The sequence below is a fragment of the Merops nubicus genome, unplaced genomic scaffold (assembly GCF_000691845.1).
Source record: "Merops nubicus isolate BGI_N331 unplaced genomic scaffold, ASM69184v1 scaffold42651, whole genome shotgun sequence".
Taxonomy (NCBI): domain Eukaryota; kingdom Metazoa; phylum Chordata; class Aves; order Coraciiformes; family Meropidae; genus Merops; species Merops nubicus.
In genome coordinates this window covers 34,368-55,457 of record NW_008587115.1, presented here as the reverse complement: position 1 = coordinate 55,457, position 21,090 = coordinate 34,368, and the positions used below count along the sequence as shown (strand labels likewise).

General features: G+C 39.4%; 1 protein-coding gene across 1 annotated transcript in view; it reads left to right on the top strand.

The window, feature by feature from the left end:
• Window positions 1–21,090, top strand: part of UST (uronyl-2-sulfotransferase) — a gene marked incomplete at its 5' end in the record, with an annotated part of 53,210 nt that overhangs the window by 6,912 nt on the left and 25,208 nt on the right. The window contains 2 exons of the mRNA XM_008948808.1: window positions 15,891–15,988; window positions 18,106–18,263. Of these exons, the coding sequence (XP_008947056.1) occupies window positions 15,891–15,988; window positions 18,106–18,263 (256 nt within the window). The remainder of the gene's footprint in view (window positions 1–15,890; window positions 15,989–18,105; window positions 18,264–21,090) is intronic.

The following is a 21,090-nucleotide window of genomic DNA, read 5'->3' as shown; positions in this document are numbered from 1 at the left end:
AACAGGAAGACATATCTAAGGAGACACTTAAATGGTTCCAAATAAGTAATGACTTAACAACAATTAGCTGGCAAGTAACCATTGCAGGTGAATGAAAACCAGAGAATCTGTGTGTGATGTGGATGTTATCTTCAGTGCATAGTCCGACATTTTGTGTATTGTGAAGCTGGAGAGCAGTCTTTAATAGTCATCAAGTAAAATGAATTATTGACTAATGTTTGTCTAAAACTGGAATAGAATGGGCTTTAGAATGGCACTGTTTTATCATCCAGAAAAGAGTGCATCCAATTTCCATTTTTGTTAGTATAATTTTTAAAATTAATCTTTTAAAAGTTGTGTTTTATAAATGGCCTAAGTAACAGAGATGGGGCATTGACCAGCAAATATCTGTTTTAAAAATGATGTAATTATATATGTGTGTGTATATTTAGAAGTCTGACTTTTTTATATTGTATTCATGTTTAATTTAAAAATGTTTTGAAATTGTGTCTAATGAAATTGTGGTAGCCTTTCCTAGAAAACCTTATTAAATACTGACCCAAGTACACTCTTTGCTAGGAGTAGACCTGTTTGCTTTTCCTGGTTGTTCTTTGCTCTAGCCACCTTAAATGAAAACTGTTTTATTGGCAGTGTGATGGGAAAGGGAACTGCAGAACTTTTCAGTCCTCTTGATAGAGGAAGGGCAGAGAGGGGCAGTTCTCCCCTTACTGCAAATATATTGAGAATGTTCAAGCTGTGGTGTGATAATGTAATTTCAAGCAGTCAGATACTCACTTCACTCTGTAAGTGTCAGAACCTGCAGGAACTGACAACCCACAAGAATTTATTAGCCTGTTTTATTCCTTGTCTGTCATTCTCCTTCCTCTTCCCTTTTTGTGGTTTATACATAAGCTTTCTACCTGTCAGCACTGCCAGTGAAGTGAAATAAACTGAAATCCTGCTCTCTAGAACGTATTAGCTAAAGCAAAGCTGAGCAAAGCTCTGAGGTGGTGGATGGCAGGGAGAATTCAGGGTGCTGGCATTAGGAGAACTGCCTGCACCTGACGTGGTGAGGGAATAGCCATGTTTTTATTAAAGCATCCAAAGCTGTCCTGGGCTTTTAGGTGTTTGTCATCATCAAAATACTTTCCTATACAGTAATTTTTTGGTGGTAGTGTGGACTTTTCTGCTGACTGCAAAAGGACTGTGTCACACTTGTGAATTCTGTATTTTTAAGACTCTAAAGTAGTTTATTTTGAAACCATATTGAAGCAGAGATGGCATATTGCATGAAAAAATGTGCCCAGGTGCACTCAAGACTTTATTTATCCTAGTTCTTCTGAAGACTCTCAGGTTTATTCTAGGCCACAGAGTGCAATCCTGTGCCTGGTCCTGATCTCGCCTCACATGGACCCTGAGGCCCATTGGAGCACAGGGTGCTCTTTTCTGGTCAGCACCCAGGCTCACATCCCTGGAGCTGGGGCAAATGCACGGTGCCTGGATATCTCATGGGACATGCTGGAGAGGTGGGAGGCACTTCTCAGCCAGCCCACCAGGCAGAGCCTACTGAGCCTCCACAGCTTCTTGCTTTGCTGCCTTCCCCAGAGACCACAGTGTCTCAGCTGCCTCCACACACACCCTCCCAGCAGGTACTCATGATGAAGGGTCACTGCCAGGGTTTCTTTCACATGCTACAGCTGATATATTGCTATAAATAAGACTACTACAGCTTTAAAGTTTGGCTTCTCAATAAAGAACAGTCTAGAGTGCCACATTAAAAAATGCCAGCCCTGCTTAGTTTGACAGTGTAATCTTCAAATTAGGATATCATGTGAACTTAGGACCAAGAAGAGAGAGAAGGAGCTGGAGGAGTGGATGGAGAAGTGGAGGAGGTGCTAGTGGGAATGGGGGGAGAAGTCTCAAATTTGAAGGCCTCTATAGCCACTGTTCAGACTTGCTTGTCCTTGCAGAGGAATACTTCTTTCAGAGCACACAGTCTTTACCCTGAGTGCCATAGTGGAAGCTGTCAGGACAGGGAGTGTTTCTGTGCACTGCTGCACATGGGTTTCTCTGCACTGTCAAGTGTCAGTATCCTTCTAGTGTTAGTAGTAAGCAAATGTAACAGAAGATACTTAAAATTGTAAGGGGTTTACATTCACAACATTGTGAACACAATGTGTTGCATGCTGAGTTGTGTGTCTTTTCACTTAAAAACAAAATTGACCATAATTCTTGACTGACTAAACACATGCAAATAAAGGAGAGAACTGTGATGAAGCGCAGAGATGTGAATTTATTCTACCTCATTACAGAATGAGCAGATCTGAACTGTGGAATAGTTTTCCCAAAAATCAGGTACTGGCTGTCTAGTCAAGCTCTGTTTGCTTCAGTATACTCCTGTGGTGCAGAAATGTGCATTTGTGTTTCTGCAAAACAATAAACTGTTGGCATCTGGATGAAGATGTTCTCTCTTGTTGCTTGTTACTGCCTGGCAAGTGGCTGGTGTGCTTTCCTGCAGGAGTGCTCCTCGGGTGTCAGATATTCCAGAAAGCAGATTTTCCATCTTGGCATAAAGCGTATTGCTACAGATGATTTTTTTTTTTCCAGGGTGTTTTGTTTTGGGGTTGTTTGTTGTGTTGTTGTTGTGGTTGTGGGTTTTTTTCGTTTTGTTTTTTCCAAGAGAGTAATTTGTGTTATAAGGGTCTCAGCATACTAATAGCTTCAGTTAAATGAACTTTTTTAATATGGATGCTCCAGACTCATATTATGTGTCTTCCATTCTCATTTTATTCCTGAAAGGATATGAAGGGATGAGGGACTTCAGACAGTGAGGTGATGGATTGGCTTCTTTGCCAGACCGATAAGCAGTTGCAGTGAGAAGGGCAGCTGGCAAGTTTTGCTGCTTAGTGCAGTAGGTTTAGGAAGACCAGTGGCTTTTGTGCCCTGAGATGAGAATGGATTCACACCACATGTTCCAAGGCATCTTGGCACCTAAAGAACTGGAAACCCAATGGAAATAAAACCAGGCATCTGAAGAACACCGATGGCCGCGTGGAGTGTTTTCTCCTCCAGAAAGCTATGCACACCCTGATTTCTTCAGCCTTTTTTGTGGTGAATTCTACCTGGATTCAAAAAAAAAAAAATAAAAGAAATTTTTCATAACATGGTGAGATGATGCAGCCAGAAGAAAATATAAGTGAACAGGCTGTGACAAACCGCAAACCTGTAGTCGCCGACATTTGGAGTGTGGGGCATTTGGTTATGGTTTCCTTATAGTCGGTCAAGTAAGGAAAGGTATTGCTATAAGGAATTCATTTTTTGTCTTTCTTATAATTCCACCTTATTTAAAGAAAGAAATGAGAGAAAACAAGAAAAAGATGTCAGCTGTCTCAGATGTGCTTTTTTTTCTCTCTGAAGATGACTATTCAAAGTTGAATAACCTGATTCAAAAATACGCATGTCTCTCACCAGTAGGCTGATGGAGTTGCATGGTCGTGAGGTGATGGGGGCCTCTCTTAAATGCAAAGGTAATTCCATTTTTCAGAATAAGCAATAGACCTTCTGTGTCAGTTGAAAAAATACATTGCCCATGAACAAAGTTGGGAAATTCTCCTTTGAAGTTAGAGGAGTGTTCACTTTTTCTGATTTTTATTCTAAGCACTCTCTTCTATTTTGTTGACTAGTATTTTCAAAGCTTCTCTGGCCCTTGTAACTAGAGTTGCTTTACATAAAATGAAAAACAGAATGCACAAAAAACCCCAACCAACACAAAACAAAAAACAGCAAAGGGTGATCAGCTGTTTGTTTATTGTTCCAGACTCTGGAAAATGGACCGGCATTGTTTCAGCAAAGCTGCCTACTGCTCAGTGAATTATTGAAACACAAATTAGTCCAGTTACCTCGAACACAACTTTTTCCTATGAACTCTGATCCAGGCAAAGCCAGTCATTATTCATAACTGGGCTTGTCAAGAGTAATTTCCTTTTTCTTGGGGAAAAATCCACTAACCAGTGGCAAACAGGAAACTTTCCATGGTGAATATGGATTGCTAAATGGGGTATTTATTTTTTTTTTTTTAGAAGTCAATTTTCTGTTCTCTTTAAAAGGAAAAACAAAACTAAAATTCTCATCAGTAGTTGAAGCAAAAAAAAAAAAACATTTTCTCCAGAATGTAATCCAAAGAGGTGATGTCTTTGATAAACAGGAGGAAAACAAAGGATTTCACACTTTTCCCCTTCCTGCAGCAGTTATTAACCTCCATGATTTTATAATTGATCTTGCTATTTACTGTGCTTTTTGAAGCCATAGCACCTGAGATGAGGGGATTCAGAGATTCTGGATTTCTGTGTGGGGTGAGAAGCATGTTTTTTTTTTTTCCATAGTTCTAGAAAAGAACTTCAGATGAAGATTCAAGTTTCAAAAAAATAAAGAGGCAAATAAGAGAATTAATTATACCTCTGGACCTTGTAATTTTAGGATTTTTTTTTAAATACAGTTATCAATACAATGATAGATTTCTCAAAGTGAAAAGCAGAAGCATTTGTTCCATCTTGTGACTGCTGTTCAGAATGGCAGTGCTGCAAATCATGCAAAGTATTTATAATTTTCCAGAAAAGCATTAAAGCTGTTCAGAAGGAGGAAGATTGTAACTAGGGAAATTAGATAGGGGCAGCAGATAGCAACAGGGAAGCCACAGGCAGAAGCAGTGTGGTTTTCTTCTCTGCTCTGCAGTTCTTTTTGCATTTCAGCCCTGAGAGATGAAGTGAGAGATTCAAAGTCAGTCAACGCTGGGTAGAAGGCTGATAAGAAAGCAGATTTGAAACACTCATGTTTCTGGCTCTTTTCTCACCATTCAAGAGTAAAAGTGCCACCACAAATGTGGTAGGTCGAGGGGACATAAAATCATACTGTGCTGTATGATGTTTGTCATATATAATTTTTTTTTTTTAATGGAGATGTCAGCAGCAGGTTTCTTTTTCAGAGTCCTTCTTCATGTGACTGAATTATTTCAGGTGAGCATGACAAGTTGTTGGATACAGTCCCTCTCCCTTCAGCATCAATGAAAAGGAATTGTATAATTGGAATTCACAACAGCAGATAGTCTAAGCTGTAACTGAGCAGTATGTTGAAATAAAACTTAAAAGATGCTTCATCTAGCCAGTGTTCATTTTCTTTAGTGGAAATTTTGCTACACCTGCAGGAGAGAAGCTTCATAATTAAAAGAAATACTGCTTTACCGAAGCCTGGCATATTTTTTTTAGATTTATTGTGGCATATCTTGCCTTCTCCATGTGCATACTCACATAGTCTTTTATTCTGAAGAGTTATATGGAGGAAAGTAAACATTTTTCTTCCTAATTTTTGTCACATGAAGTTCTGTAAAAATCTATGGAAATGGAATGATCTTTCTTGTTTGTTTTGCTGCTGTCTTGGTGAGATGTATGAGAGCAGTAATATTTAGTGCTCATTGCCAATGAAATTGATTTTGTTTTAACTCATGGATTGCTTCTCTCTGATGGTATCTTTAACATTCAGAACTCAGTACAAGCTGGGGATGGGCTAAAAGGTTAATTCCCTTCCAGTATTCTCCCAGCTTTTGATGTTCTTTAGCTTACCGATTTCCTGAGCCAGACATTTCTTCCATATCTGTGTCTGATGGCCTTTGATAGACCTTTCTTCTATCAATATCTGTTCTTAATTTTATTTTTTCTTAATTATTCTTTTGTTGTGTTATTTTTAAACTCAGTTATACCTTTGTTGTCCAAAGGTTGTAAGGTTGTATCAAAGGTTGTATGTATCCTGTTGTAAGGACCTGTTCATTTACCAGCACTGAATTTCTTCCAGCCTTCTTTTTATTGCCTAATCAGCCTTAGAGGGTCCTTCATCAGCTTACAGAGGTCAGATTCCTTATCTTGTCTCATTAATATTCTATAAAAAAATTGCTACTGCAATATCAGCTCCTCTTTGTTATGCAAAATGTTGTCTCAGTAAAGATGCTATGCAACCCTACTTAGTGTCTTGTTTCACTTAGAAAAGTGGCCACTTTATTCCTGTCCTTAGTTTCCTATCCTTTATCAGCCTCTCCTCTGTTTTTTTTGCCTCCCTGAGAATTTAGGAACACAAGACTGCATTTATCACATCTTTAGTGACTGAATCAAAGACCTGTTGGAAGTTAGAGAGGCACAGCTTTCTCTGCTGGCATTGATTCTTCCCTTTGCTGGTTGTGTTCTTCATTATAGTGTCACCTAATACTAGCAGGTTCTGGCAATCTTCTGTCCATTTTACCCATTTTTTATAAAGCATCTTTGACTGTCATTGCAGTTTGAGACTGTTTTTTCTGGAATTAAGCCCTCCCTAGAGGGCCCTTTTCTGTATGTGAAAGCATCCCAAATCTCCTGTGGTATTTTTTGTGACACAATTTTTCATTCTAAGCAACCTGTCATGCATACCACTGCTTAGCTGTGAGCAGGACTTGCTCTCAATCCATGACACACTGAGTTTTGGTATTATAATGTGCTTGGCTGGACAGTGAGGCCTTTGACATTGACAGGGTTGTGTATTAGAGAGTTGGTAATCTGCAGTTTTATACTCCCCTGTATCTTCTCCAAATTGATTTTAAAAAAAAAGAAATGTAGCACAATTGGTTTTTAGAATCCAGCATTTCAAGTCAAACAGAAGAAGGTTCCAGGAGCCTGAGACATGAAAAATTATTCCTTAATTCCCTCCATGGCAATCTCTTGTTCAAATGAGAACTTACGTAAGGCACCAGCAGGGTCTTTTCTGCTTTACTTGGAGCTGAAAAAGCCTAAGTTAAAAAGTGTTTTGATATAGGACTTCTAAGAAACTGAAGAGAGTCCAGAAGATGGTCTTAAAAAGGAAATACTATAGAGAACTGTAAATCTTCAGATGAATTAAAATGTGATGTGAAACAGATGTCCTGAAGTTAATCCTTGTGTTCATCAACATTAAGACAAAAAGGAATTTCCTTAAATTACATTAAGGTGGTTGTGTATCAGATACTAGTAAAGATTTTCTGACAGTTGGAGCAGTAAAGCACTGATAGGAATTAGAGCAGGTATGGACGGTTTTATGAGATGATTGAACAAATGGCCACCCTAATTTAGATACATGCGGTTCTCCGTTAGCAAAGGATGGGCTGAAATGTTTCTCAATGCCTTGGGTCTTCTGTAGTAGCCTTTCTTGCTGGGATGGACAGCAGCCACAGCTGCACTGCATTGCCAGGTATGCTGAGACCACCCTGCTGGGTGGACCCTCACCCACCAGCTGCATCTCTGTCCACTTCCAACCCGCTGACATCAGCCTCGTAGCCAGCTCCAGGCTGAGGCTGTCATCTGTTAGAGAGTAACTTCATCTGTGCTCCAGAACTACCTGTTGTGAGTGTCAATTGCTGGATATATCTGTTGACTTGCTGCTTCTCTCACAGGCATTTTTGGCTAGAGTCCAGCAGTGCTGCGTGAGGGAGGACTGAGAAATCCTTGAGGTGGGGGATATTTCCTGCTCAGCATTTGCAGAATAGAACGTGTGCCATTCTGAATGGACTTTACTAAGGGTCATCATCCAAGCAGACTAATTTTCCAGGTTCTTTTATGAAGATGTGTTAGTATTAACAGATGTACTGTCTAGCTGCTGTTAGTTGCCACTGCAATTCTTCCTTGATTGCAGTATAATGTTCTGTGTTTTTGGTCTTCCCTGGATCTGTGCCCTCTATAACAAGGATGGTTATTTAATTCTTGTACAATTCTTGCAGCTGGCAGACACTTTTCTTTTTATGGCATAATTTCTTTCTGGGTTTTTTTTGTTTTTTTTTTTTTTTCATATGTTTCCCATATTAAGATAGTTTGAGGTGAAAAGTACAACTATGGAAACAATAGATATGAGAAGGTGGATATCTACACCTATGGAGTGTTTCCATTCTTATTGGTAAAAATGGTCTTTGACAAATTAATAATATGATTTTTGATAACAGGGAAGAGGGAAATATATCCACCTATGTATTTTCTCTAATGTTTTACATAACGATAAGTTATGTGATCTGCAAATGTGTTTAATGTTTGTCACATCTGAAGGGTAGTGTTGTGGGCATCATTTATCACTTCTGCTGTGTTAATGCCAGCTAAGCATTAATAGCTCAGCTAAAATAATACTGCTAAAATTCTGTATATGAGTCAGTAATTTATGCCTGCACTAGATGAAAATGTAGATGGTTAGCAGAAGACACTGTTTTGTTAGCTGCTGCTTCACTTGCTAAGATGCCAGGAGGAAGAGCTGAATATGTTGTTGGCAGGAAAATCAGGCAAATTAGCCCAGCCAAAGGAGTCTGTCAAAAAGAAAAAAGTGGGTAAACTTGGCAGCCTTTTTGCTTGTGTGGTCCGGGGAATGGGGGGGAATGAAAAACACATACTTTGCTAGAAAAAAGTAGAAAGTCAATTCAAAGAAAACCAGAATTACCCTCTGAAAGAAAAAAAAAAAATATCAAGGAAATTTATGCTGATGTAAAGACAGCACAAACTGAATCTAAGCAAGCCATAAGCTACCCTAGGCTAGCTTTTAGAAAGTCAAATTCCCCATCAGAGCACAACTAAAAAGAGACTTAATTGATCTTAACTGAAGAAGACTTAGCTGAAGACTTACTTTTGTATCCTAGCATTTGAAAATAGTTTTATCTTTTTCTCTGGATTTTTGTAATAGAATTTTCTCTTGAATAATTGTATTCTTACCATACAGGCTTTTTTATTACAGAAAAAAATGTTTCATACTATGAAACAAAATGAAGTTTCATTAATGTGCAGGTGTAAGTGGATAGCCTAACAATGCAGTTGCTTGGGAAAAGTATCAAGTTTGGAGGAGAGGAATCGAAGATGTATATATTCCTTATTCTACTATCTCTGCTGGTATTTAGGGTCGATCTCAAGTCATCAATAGTTGCCAAGGGTTCTGTAAGCTTCCCATTGCCTCTCTCAAACGCAGCATAAATGTGCTACCCTGAAGCATGTGAGAGAGTGATATTTTGTACGTCTGTAAGCTGTCCTTGTAACCATAGGTGACGAAGGCTTAGCAGGAAGCTGTGGGGAGTTACAGCATCACTGCTGCTCCATGGTGCAGTGTGGTAGTGTGCTTCACATACACCACACAAATGGGGCAGCAAGGTGACCGTATGTGTTGTCTGAAGCCATTTTTGTCTGTGAGAACAGCAGGCACACGGCACAGAGGTAACAGCAGACATATGTACTCACACCTTGAAGTTTGATTGGTCTTTTGGGTACAGAGGTAAGCCCAGCCTTTGGAGCCTTTTGGCTTGCTGTGGAGAAGAGCTGAAGTGTGGGCACGTGAACACAGCCTCCCTCCATAGCTGTCTGTTGTTTCTGTTGTGTGCGTTGTGACTTAAGAGTCCTTTCAGAAATAGCCTGTTTAAATAATCAGGAAAATATAGCAGGTTCTAGTCCTCCCAGTTGTCCTCATTGCTTCCCAGGGACTCCGTTGGAGGCTTTCTGCAAAACACGGGGCTGGACTTCGTAGCCCCAAACAGCGTGCTGCCACCACCCCTCAGTCCCCAAGGCTTCTGTGTGCCTGCGGGAAGGCCGTAAGGGAGGGTCATCCGTAAGAGAGAGACTTTGCTGGAGCTCCGAGGTAAACACCCCCACCTGTCAAAGGGAGTGGCTGACTAATGATTAGCTAACAGAAGTGATGATTGTAGGAAGCATGTGAAAAAATTGAAAATGAGGAGAAGGGGAGCAGAGTCTCTTTCTGGATATGAAGAAGTGAAAAATTATTTGGTGGGAAAAAAATGTCAAGAGTCCATTGTTTTGTTTTACAGGACAGCTTTTTTGAACTAACCTTTAAATAAGACGTCTGGAGGACAGCAGCTTGAATCAAACAATCTGGCTCTACAGGGTGCTTTTGTTCATCTAAAGCACTGCTGCTAGGAGTCACTGAAACGTTCTGAAGGGACATTCTTCTGATCTCCTGCATAAGCTGTTATGCTGACTCCTCCTCTAATGCCTTACAGTAGCATGGGTGATGAGAGGGGTCTTCTCTTTTCTTCCTTCTCCAGTTGCTTTTGCTTCTGCCTTTTATCAAATACATGATTCACCTGCGAGCAGTGAGCAGTTTGTTGAAGAAATGATAATGAGGGTTTTCTGGGAATTGGAGAGATCAAGAATTGTTTTTTAAAGTGTATTTCAACTCTTGACAAATACATGAAGGGAAGGAACTTGAATGCCTGAAAAGGTGTGACATGTCTTTGCAGCCTTTCAAGAGCTGCACAGAAGCAATCAGAAGTGTATCTCTCCAAAAAGAGACATGGCAAAAAAGAAAGAGTTGAAAGAAATACTATTTGTGACTGAAAACTAGTCTTAAAATGCAGACCTTGGCTTAGCCTTCAAATGTACTCTTTGTCGAAGGTGAAGCAACTTAACTCTTGACCTTTAAGCAGGAAAGTAACGGTTAAAGCCAGCTAGTAGAGGTCATCCTTGAGGAGCACAGACCCAGCTGTTTGGTGTCCCAGGCACCTCCCTGTTTCATGCTCCATTCCCCACAATCCTGTCACTGGCCTCCCATCTACTGTAGCATTTGTCTTCACAGGTCAGACCTAAATGTGTTGCATGAATCTACCAGAGGATTAGCCTTTACTGAATGTTTCTCATAGCTGTAGTCTTCTCTTTCGCAGCAGTTGAGGTCCTTTTCAGGGTGAAATGTGAGGTACATCTCTGCTGTCTCATCAGTAACTACATGAGATCTGCCAGGCAGCTAAAAAGAGAGACGTCATTGGCATTCGTGGCTTTCACAGTGTCACAGAAGATGCTGGGAGGATGAGTGGCTCTTATGGCAGTTTTTGGGCATTGCGTGGCAGTCAGTGCTGAGGTGAAACAGCCAGCCATGTGTTCTGGTGGCTGTCTCCTAGTCGTTGCAATGACCATGTTGGCAAAATGACTTAAATAAATCCGGATGGTGACCGAAGTCATTAAATGTGGCCTGTATCACTCTGAGGCAGATGTGCCCTGCGCAGCTGGAGTGCAGTGGTGCTGCTGTGGCATCACAACATTACTGTGAGCAAGTCCTGCATTGTTGACTCTTCTCGTAGAAGACCAGAAGGCAATAGAAGGGGAAAAAAGGGTTTCTATTGCTTTTTGGTCTGGCAGAGCCTGCACAGGAGCAAAGGGGCTGGTGCAGGGGGTCATTTAGGGACAGAAATATGTTTCAGTTAGCTAGATAGCTCTGTTGTCTCAGAGAGACTCCCAAAGTGCCGGCTGCTCGCTCTGCAGCCCACCACTGGTGGCCCAATAGACTTGCCCAGCTTACCGTTGTCTCCAGAGGAACATCATCCCACCCAGTCTGGCACAATCCAACCCACCTGGCAGCCATCCTTGGAGGGACTCAGTGCCACAGTAGCACAGGCTGGGAAACGCTTGGCTTTGGCTGTGTTAGCAATGTGGGTTTGGGAAATGATGCCCAGCACTTGCCTACCCCACAGCAATCTACTGCCTGAGCCATTAGCATAGATGCATGAACAAGTACCAAATGCCTCCAGACTTTGAGAGAAATGGGTATCTTGCTGCTCTGTGGCTCTAGTTATCAAATACTTAGTTGAGATTGAATAGAATCATTAATTATCACCTGATGAAGTAAAAACCTCTCTAATTAGGGCTAAAAATTTGTTGCATTATAGCTGCTTTTCCCTAAAAATATACAAGTAAATTGTGCTCCTAAATAAGATTCGGTAAGTCGTGTTATGTTTGTATTTGAAAATCTTCATTCTAACTATGCCTTGACTTCAATGACTTTCTGCAGCCATACAAAGTAGGAAGTTGTGCTTTTCCTTCGTTCGTTTCATAGTTACACTCAGGAGCCCTTCTCTGAGCCATCATGTTTACATTTTCTTCCCCATCACTCTGTGGCCACCCAGAGCTCCCTAGCTGGGATCAGAGAAAACGAAGCATTTGTTTTTTTCAGCATGGTCATATTCAGTTGATATGATGCAACATCGTCCTCAGGATATAACGGTCAGTTTGACCTCTTTACAAACACCAGGCAAGTATGTGAGAAAACATTTTACAAGCCACAAGAGGATTCTTGGGGGCTCTCAGAGGAGCAGAAGAATTTTCCTTGGCTGGCAACAGCAAGGACTAGACTGTGCTGCTGACTGTAGCAATGTGTGAAGAAGAACCTTGTAAGCAGGAGAGGTCACTGTAGACTGGGCTCACTTACTGGTTTTCCACATCATTTTATTTCATTTCCTTTTATGTAAACTTCAAAGGTCTTTATTTAGGTTGCTGTTTCCTCTGTAGCCTTCATGCCACACCTCAATTTCACATCTGCAACCTTCAGACTTCAGTAGGGAGAATCCACTGTGGCTGGGGCTGTAAGCAAGGTCTCCTGGTTTCACAGGAGTTGAATCATCCCACATGGGCAGGGCATGGAAAGACACCATGTCATATTTCTTATTTTGATTGTGAGAGAAAAGGTATTTTTATGGCTTCCCATTGATTAATGGATGATTAATGGAAAAATATTTGCAAGGCTTGTGTGTATTTGAGTTATGATTCCTCATTTTAAATTGTATGAGATATTAAGAACTGCTGTACATCCATGGCAGAATCTGGTGATTGGGTAATTTTTCCTTGGGACACTGAGAATCAAGAAATAGGGAATGCTTTGAAGCACAAGAATTATTTCTTTTTAAAAAAAAACTTAGGTGTTCCTTCTGCTGGAGAAAAAAAGTTATTTCCCCCAGTACTCTTAGGATTTTATATTAAGAAGAAAATAATCAAACTCTCAAATCTAAGGTCACATCTTTTTGTATATGACACAGTATTTGCTTTGAATTAGAAACATTAACCTAAGTAAATTGTTTTTTCTTCTACAAAAAAATATTTTAAAGTTTGTTCTTTTTGCGATAGTAAAATTCCCAAAGAAATTTCATATCCTTTAAATATTTTTAATTGTGTGCCAGCTTCCTCTTACGACGTGTATGAACTCACTATGGAGAAGAAGAACAGTTCATTTGTTATTAACTTCTAAAAAATATATTAATAACACACCTTTGATATATTTCTAATAGTTTGGTAGTCTGGCTCACTGACAGATTAATAGATTAGGGTTATTGTTAATTTTATGTAAAAGACAATTTTACAGAATAAGGAAGTAAATGTGACCAATTTACCATTTCAGCCAAAATCGTAACAGTGATAGAAAAATACAGTACTATTAAAAAGAAAGATGGGTTCTGTTGTTACTTGGAGCCCCAGGACTGGTTCCTGGGCAGCCCTCTATCCTGCTGCACCCCAAACCCCAGTGGGACATGAGCAACGTGGACTGTAGCTGGCAACTGAGGAATAAAATAAAACTCCTCTTTTTTATTGTGGAGGTGTATGAGCAAAGTAGGTTTGTGTGTTTGTTCCTGTATCTTTCCTGGCTGTGTTAGAATAATTTTTTTTCACAAGGCTCTTGTGATTTAAATGAGCAAGGCTGTCATCTGCCACCTTGCAATTTCCTTGTCTCATACAAAAAACTTTCTGGCCTGAAAGATCTGTGTCCTGATGGGAAAACATGCTATTCCTGGGAAATGTGGCATTGATGTTGCTTAGTATAACAGAATAACACTGCCTAAAGTGACATCACTTCACCTCAGCTTTCCATGTTCAGAAAAAAACAGAAATTTCTCCAAGTCCTACTAGCAACCAAAAAGGAGCTTTCTGTAGGTATGTTTAACTTTTGTAGTGACCAGCACAACTCAGCCCAATCTTCCTTTTGCCCCAGCACTTGGTTAAAAATTGATTTCACATCTCATGGAGTTGTAACATTATCGTGAAGTAAAATCTCCTTTGAGGGTTGGATGGTGGCTGGTGATTTATTTCACAGATTAATAACAGAGTAAAATAGGAAAGGCGAGCAGGTGCCACAAATGCATCAGGACCCTCCAGCAGCTGTCATACAGATCACAGTGGTGGTGGTACATGGAGACTGGAAAGAGGCCGTGCTTTTACCACAGAAAACCTGGTGCTTTTGATGTTGGGAACATGAAATGGGGGGGGTGATGAAAAATTGTAGGTTTGTATGAAAGCTTAATTGGCCTTTGCCTTAAACCCTGAGTGCATCAGTGAAGTGAGGGGAAGATTTTTGCCCCTCATCCTTTTGCATTCCTTCCACAAATCAAATTTGAATGGAATTGCCACCTGATAGTTTAGATTAGTGCTGTCCTGGTTGTTTCAGTGATTCTGTGTCAGTTTAGCCTAAAAAGAAATAGTAAAAATCTCTCTTTGAGCTTCAGATCAGAGCCTTGAATGTCAAAATTCAGCTCTTGACCATAAATCTTCTGGTACATATTTAAAGCAAGCCCTTCTCAATATGCTTGAATATACTGGAGGGGAGCAGGGGAGATGGGTTCCTTGTATCCCAATTGTCAATTTTTATGTTGTTTTCTTTGATGGTTCCTCACCATGTGATTTATTTCCCAGCCCAGCATTTTCTGCCATGCTTATGTTAGTTAGAGATGTCTCTGCTTATTGTAGGGGCATTGAACTAGGTGGCCTTTAGAGGTCTTTTCCAACCCAATTCATTCTATGATTCTATGATTATATATAATATGATTTGCATAAGTGTAAAACAGAGGATGAAAGAGGAATGTACTTTAGAAGGTTTACAGGTCCACATCTGACGCTTATAAAGTTAGGCATGAGGGCTGAAGTTCTGGGAAGAGCTTTTCTCCACTGAGGTCTCAAAAGCAGATGCTGCAGCTGGAGGCCTGTACCCCACTGGACACTGTTCCAGGAGAGCAGAGGATGTTGTCCATGTCCACCACAGTGCCAAGCACTTCTGTCTTGCTGAGGGCTTTGCCACTGAGGTGGTCTCTGTTGCATTTTACTTAATTAAGTACAGATTTGATTGGTCATTGGTTTGATAATGATGTGTACCAAGAATTGATGTGTAGGGAGCTTGTTGCATTATAAAAGCACATATTTAAATAAGAATGAAGATTGGTTTTGCAAAGGTGAGATCTCTTCATCTTTACTTACGTTATCTTGTACTTCTTTGTTTTGCCCTACACATCTCTTTGGAGTGAGTGTGTCTCACTGCAGAGTAAGGGTCTGTTAGACTAGGTAAGGGTAGTGGAATTCAGTCTAGCTTGCAGTTGTGTTTATTATTGCACTAGAGTAAAGCTAGAAGTGGAATAGAGTTCCTTAGGGTTCTGTAGCTGCACATAGTCTTTGAAAAATGGTATATAGTTCCTAATTAGATGAATGATAAATAAGGAAAATGATAAATACTTTCTAATAAGCAGTTTTCTCAGTTGAGGGTTTATATAGTAGGCTTAATTCTGAACATCTGAGGAATGTATAGAATTGTAATCAAAAGTGATGTATGTTTTTATATCAAGAGTAAGCTGTGTGAATTACAGCTCACATTTGTTAATTCCAGTCATTGAATGATGCAAAATAAATAAGTAAAGTAATTGTTGTCTCAATTTGATTGATTCTGGCTACTTCAGGTTTCCCACAGGGTCTATTTAGAAGAACGAAGAGCCTGAAAATAATCTGAATGTTTTAAATATAACTCAATATGAAAGCTGATCCATGTGTCCCACTTTGAATCATGCAGTAATCTCAATATAACAATTGTGTTATTGTAGCAAGAAAAAAAAAAGTATTTGGAGTATTCTAGGGCAAAAATAACTTTTTTTTTTTTTTCCTCCTGAAGCTTTCTAATGAAATTTAGAAGTCGATAAATTGACTGGTAGAAGATTTTTGAGGTATTTGTTATAGCCTCAGCACAATTCTTTAGCTCTCAGTTGACTATAAAGTATGAGATTAAAAAACATTTGTTAATAAATAAAGAAAAATGCAGTATTCAACCTTGCTTTCTTTATTTTTTCTTCTCTCTTTCCTTCCCCACAGGACATTAATGTATGTATCCTTGAAAATTACCCTGAATGTTCCAATCCCAGGTTATTTTACATCATACCATATTTCTGTGGACAGCATCCAAGATGCAGGTAATTTGATGTACAAGAGATAAGTGTAGGCACAATGTAGTGCTATGTGTGGTGACTGCATGCATGTATTTTGGAGTAAGGAGGGTAACGTAAATGTGATACTGTTCTTTTTTCTTTATTTAATATTTGAATACTTCATCAAATCTGGATGCATTTATGTAGAATATTTTTTCTGGATTGTCAAAGTGAGAATGGCAGTGACCAAATGTGCTCATTACTCTTTTTACCTGCATTGTAGTTTAGTGATGTGTGTTCTAGCTCTGCTCAGATACTCATATCAGGTCTATAAAATTCTAACTCTCTATGTCCATGTAAGAAGTAATAATCATGCTTAAAACAGTGTAAACTGCAGCCTTTTACTACTGTAATTGAGCTAGCTCATTTTTAATGTGTCCATTTATGCAATTCACATATTACTGTACTGCTGATATGACATAGTAAACATTTATACAGTAATATGTGAATAATTTTAAATACCTTAATGTACTCAAATACTTCTGTGTTGTTGGTCACAGCATGTTCTTTATTAGGTTTGTTTCCTCTTGAGGTGTTCTATTTGTTGTTACCACTTCTCCACAGTGGAACAACTGCACACATTTTCAAAAATTTATTTCAAAAGCCATAACCTTTGGAGCAGTAATAACAAGTAAAAATGTGTTCCTTGTTATATGTCAGTTCCTAAGTATCTTTGCTGTAAAATCCTGCTTCATTTTTATGGCATAAATGAAGTTATGATTAAGAAGCAAAACAGATTCACTACTTCCTTTTCATTACACCTTTTTTTAATGCATTTTGGCCTCGTTTGCAAATGCTGCTGGTCGCACATTTAACATTATGTGCATGACTAATCCCATTAACAACAGTCATATACCTGAATCCTTTCACAATGTATCTCTATGAGGTTCACAAACACTATATTGAAGTGCTAATTTGTAGTTTGTTGAAGATCAGTCTCCTGTCATGCCCTTGTGCTTCCTTCAGCTATTTCTTAGTCTCACAAGGAGCTGCAAGTATTTGTTAGGACACTCTACTCTTCCAGAAAGTGGATCATTGCACAGAAAGTGGTACGGAATAGAAACACTGCTCCAAGTCTGCTCTAATAAGAATGTAAAGCAATAAGCTCTTCCACATCATCAAAAGAGCTTCTGACAAACATTGCAAAATTCACTATTGCATAGAGTGTTTAGTCGCCTAGTAGAGTCAGGGAAGAGATGTGACCTCCAGCCACTCTCAGGTAGCATATATGAGTCAGATGTTCATTATACCAGCTGGAACTTCCGAAAAAAAAAATTATCTTTAGTTTGGGACACTGGCAATATATCCCCTATCGATACAGAATCTGACTGCTGCTCCCAGGACATAACAGATATGAGTTAATCCAAGGGATCTGGGGTTTTTATGCATGTCTAACCAAATTGTGCTTCCAGGAAACTGAGAGAACCATAAAGACATACTGGTGTCCTGCCAGCTTCTCCCAGTTGGGGAAAAGATAGAATAACCCTAAGCTGATATTTAATACTAGTATCAGGGCAAACAAATGTGAATCCTGCAGCAGGGCCACAGGATAATCAGGGATAGTGGCAGGGAGAGGGAAATTCATGGAGACTTCGGCAGAAGTTAAAATTAAGGACAATTAAATTCTGGTAGCCTCCTGTATGGTATTCACTGGGTAACAGCAGGCAGTGGTTGCTCACAGCAGTTCTGATGTAGTTCAGGGACATAGCCACCCCTTAGCACCCTTCATCACCCAGGGAATTCATTCTTCCTGTGAGATGGGTCGTACTTCTGAATTTAAATACAGGAGGTTACAAGTCTGAGATTATAAACAACTTGGAGAAAGGTATCTTCGGAGTGGAGTGCTTCCATGCAGTGATTAACCTCCTTCTAATGTGACTGTGTTTTTACATGCTAAGCCAACTGTAGAGGTTGTGTGGAAAAGTTCAGTAACCCCCTCAGGTTTGGGGGGAGGGTGGGGGGTGCAGAGAGGTGTGTCTTGTGTTCTGTTAGAAGTACAGCACTGAATATTTTTTGTTTCAGTTGTGTTCTTGGCTTGAACTTCTGAAGCAAATGCATAATTAAACTTTTTTCTCTCTTCTCCCTCCATTAATTTCAAACAGGGAGCCTGGGGAGTGGGCCCTTGAAAGAGCAAAGCTGAACGTTAATGAAAATTTTCTGCTTGTGGGCATTCTGGAGGAGTTGGAGGATGTGCTGCTTTTACTCGAAAGATTCTTACCTCATTATTTCAAGGATGTGCTTAGCATCTACAAAAATCCAGGTAACATTTTCTATTAAAAAGCTATTCTTACAGAAGCTTTGGCGAAACATGTATGGCTATTGAAAGGTACGTGATTATGCCTTCTTTAGTCAATCAAGAGATATATTTCCTTTTTAGGGAACAGATTTGATTGATGGGGAAGGGTACACAACTCTGCTTTTATTCTTAATGTTACTGTGTGATTTTCATTCCTGAAAACCAAGCACTTGGTTCTCCAGTGATCTCGCCACATGCCAGAAAGCTTCCCATTTACCACTGGAGTTGCTTTTTCTTCTTCTAATTCTGTCATACTCAGGTCTCAAACAATACTGTCAAAATATTCCCAAAATGGTGTCAGCAATACCTGCCTAGGTAAACTTTCAAGAAATGGTTTGAGGAGCTGGGGACTTCAGAGATTCTCCAGCACCAAGAGGCTTATTTTCCCTCAAACTTGACCAAGAGCTGAAATGAAATGAACCTTCAGTTAAACTGAGTTGAGGTAACATGCAAATAAGAACGCATATTTACAACACTTTTAAGTACAAAACACATTTAGGAAAAAGTCTTAGGAGACTTGCATAGAGAAATTAAACCAGAGCACTTAACCTACCCTTTAACTAGCACCCCACAGTCAATCTGAAAGGGCTCTCTCTTCTCTGTGTCAGTCCATCCCTCCCAATGCTTATTTTTTGCTGACTTCTAAAGAAGTCAGTCTTTTCATCAGGGTGCCATAGCAATTGTCATGTATGAAATAAGAAATCTCACAGGATCATTAAGTGCTGCATGATCTTTCTCTTCTCTGTGTACATTCTAGTATCTGGGGGAGATTTGATCCCCTATTTCAGGATAGTGATTTCCTCTGGGATTTCATGTGTAAGACTGGTCTGGTGTCATGTCTAAAGAGTCACCTCTTTCCTTCAGTGTTCCCCATGCAGATTAAACTTTTATTTTTCCCGTTCACTTATTGACAAGAAATAATGGAAACAGTTTCCTTGCATTAACTCTCTCCTCCTCTTTTCATACATGCATATATTTGGATTTTTTTTTCTAATCATAATTATTTTCAGATTATTTCTGCTTACAAAACAGAACCAGCCAGAAAGAAAGAAAAAAGTCCAAGTGCTGTGCAGGAAATGGTGCATCATTCTCCTCAGGGCACATTAGACCTGATCTGCAACACCCTCTGCTGTTGCCTAATGAAGCGTTGGGAAGAAGAGAGCAGTGGTGAACCCACAAAGCAGCAAAGCAAAGACTTTGGGCCAAAACTGGCCTCTTGTTGCAACTAACACATTCAGGTTAAATCTGTACAATTTAGAGTTGTGTCTGGTAATCTGCTGCTCCAGCTGAGATAATCTTATGGGAGTTTTTCCTTTTTCCATATGAAGAAAGAAAAGCTTTTCTGGAACTTACCTTATATCAGTTGAATATGTTGAGATGAGAAAAACACAATGAACGACTTTGTACAGAGAGGTGATTCACTTCCAAGGTGGGTGAGTCCCTGCACAAGACTCCACTGCAATTAGTGTTTCTGGATGAGGCACAATTCAAAAACTGGATTTGTAGAGCTGCTTTCAATCAGCAAGTAACCGAGGAAGGGCAATTTCCATCTAGTGTTACTTTAGTGGATTACATAGATTAGAAAGCAAAGTAAGAAACTGGTGATTGCCATCCCACCAAGACCATAATTTAAACCAAATGAAAAGCCTCTTGATGCAGGAAGCAAACTGCTGCATACTATCAAACCCATGAAATCACATGTGTATTTAAGATATGTCTGTGGGAGTTCTGGGTTAAACCCCTTCTTCTGCCCAAAGTTGTGATGCTCCTCCCTCATTACAGGTGCTTTGGATGGTGGGCACCAGATCACTACAGCTCCCATCCAAGCAAACTTCTTATTATCAGGAGTCTTCAGTGTTGTTTGATGTGAATAGATATCAGGAAATCTGGAAACTTTTTCTCATCTCTGTTTCTTTTAACCATGCAAGCCATATTCAGGCTTCTTTGTTTCTCTGTCAATAGTAAAATTTCTCGTCTGAGACAGCAGGTAACAGCATTTATTAGAAGTCTTGCTCAGTGTCTTTCTCCTAGCTAGAAAACAAAGCCTGTAGCCTTTTTACCTTCAAATATAAGTTGCTGCTATTGTTCTGAAGCAGAAGATCAGTAAAACTGTGGCTCTATTGATCAGGTAGTGAGGCATTTCCATCAGAGAGCACAGAAATGTGAGTGCAGGTATCTGTCTGTATATGTAAAGACACAGGAAACTGCTTAATCCAACATGACTTGAGTGCTTTTGTCGGTGATGCTAATGATTTGTTTTACATAAGCTGTCAGAAGGAAACTGTGAAGAAAGGTGAAATATAAAAAAAAAATTTGAAAGAGTGAAACACGGTTGAGTTGTTCAGACATTATCACTAACAGTTGGTTATTGAGGTTTTTAATATATCCTGCTTGCTGGCTGCTGTGTATCTGTTCTGTGCTGACTTTTTCTTTTCTTTTTGATGGCATCACATTTTGAAATGCACAGCAATTTTTCTCAAGTTTTCTAAGTTTAAAAAAGTTGGAAATTCTTCCTGACAGGATATTTTAGTGTCAGAGGACATTAGGAGGATAATTTTCTTCATTTCATTACTAAAATTTTTACCTTCAGCTAATCTATATGCCAGATATTTTAACTTGAATGTTTTGTAACAATGTGCAACAAAATGTAGCACTACAAAGGGCTTCCAAAGTTTTCATTGGAACCAAAGTGGTTTTATCTTGTAGAATACTTTAGAGCTACAGGCTTCCTGTTTTTCTCCTTTTCCACTCTCTCCTTCAAATAAAGTATTTTCTTAATGTTGGGATGAAG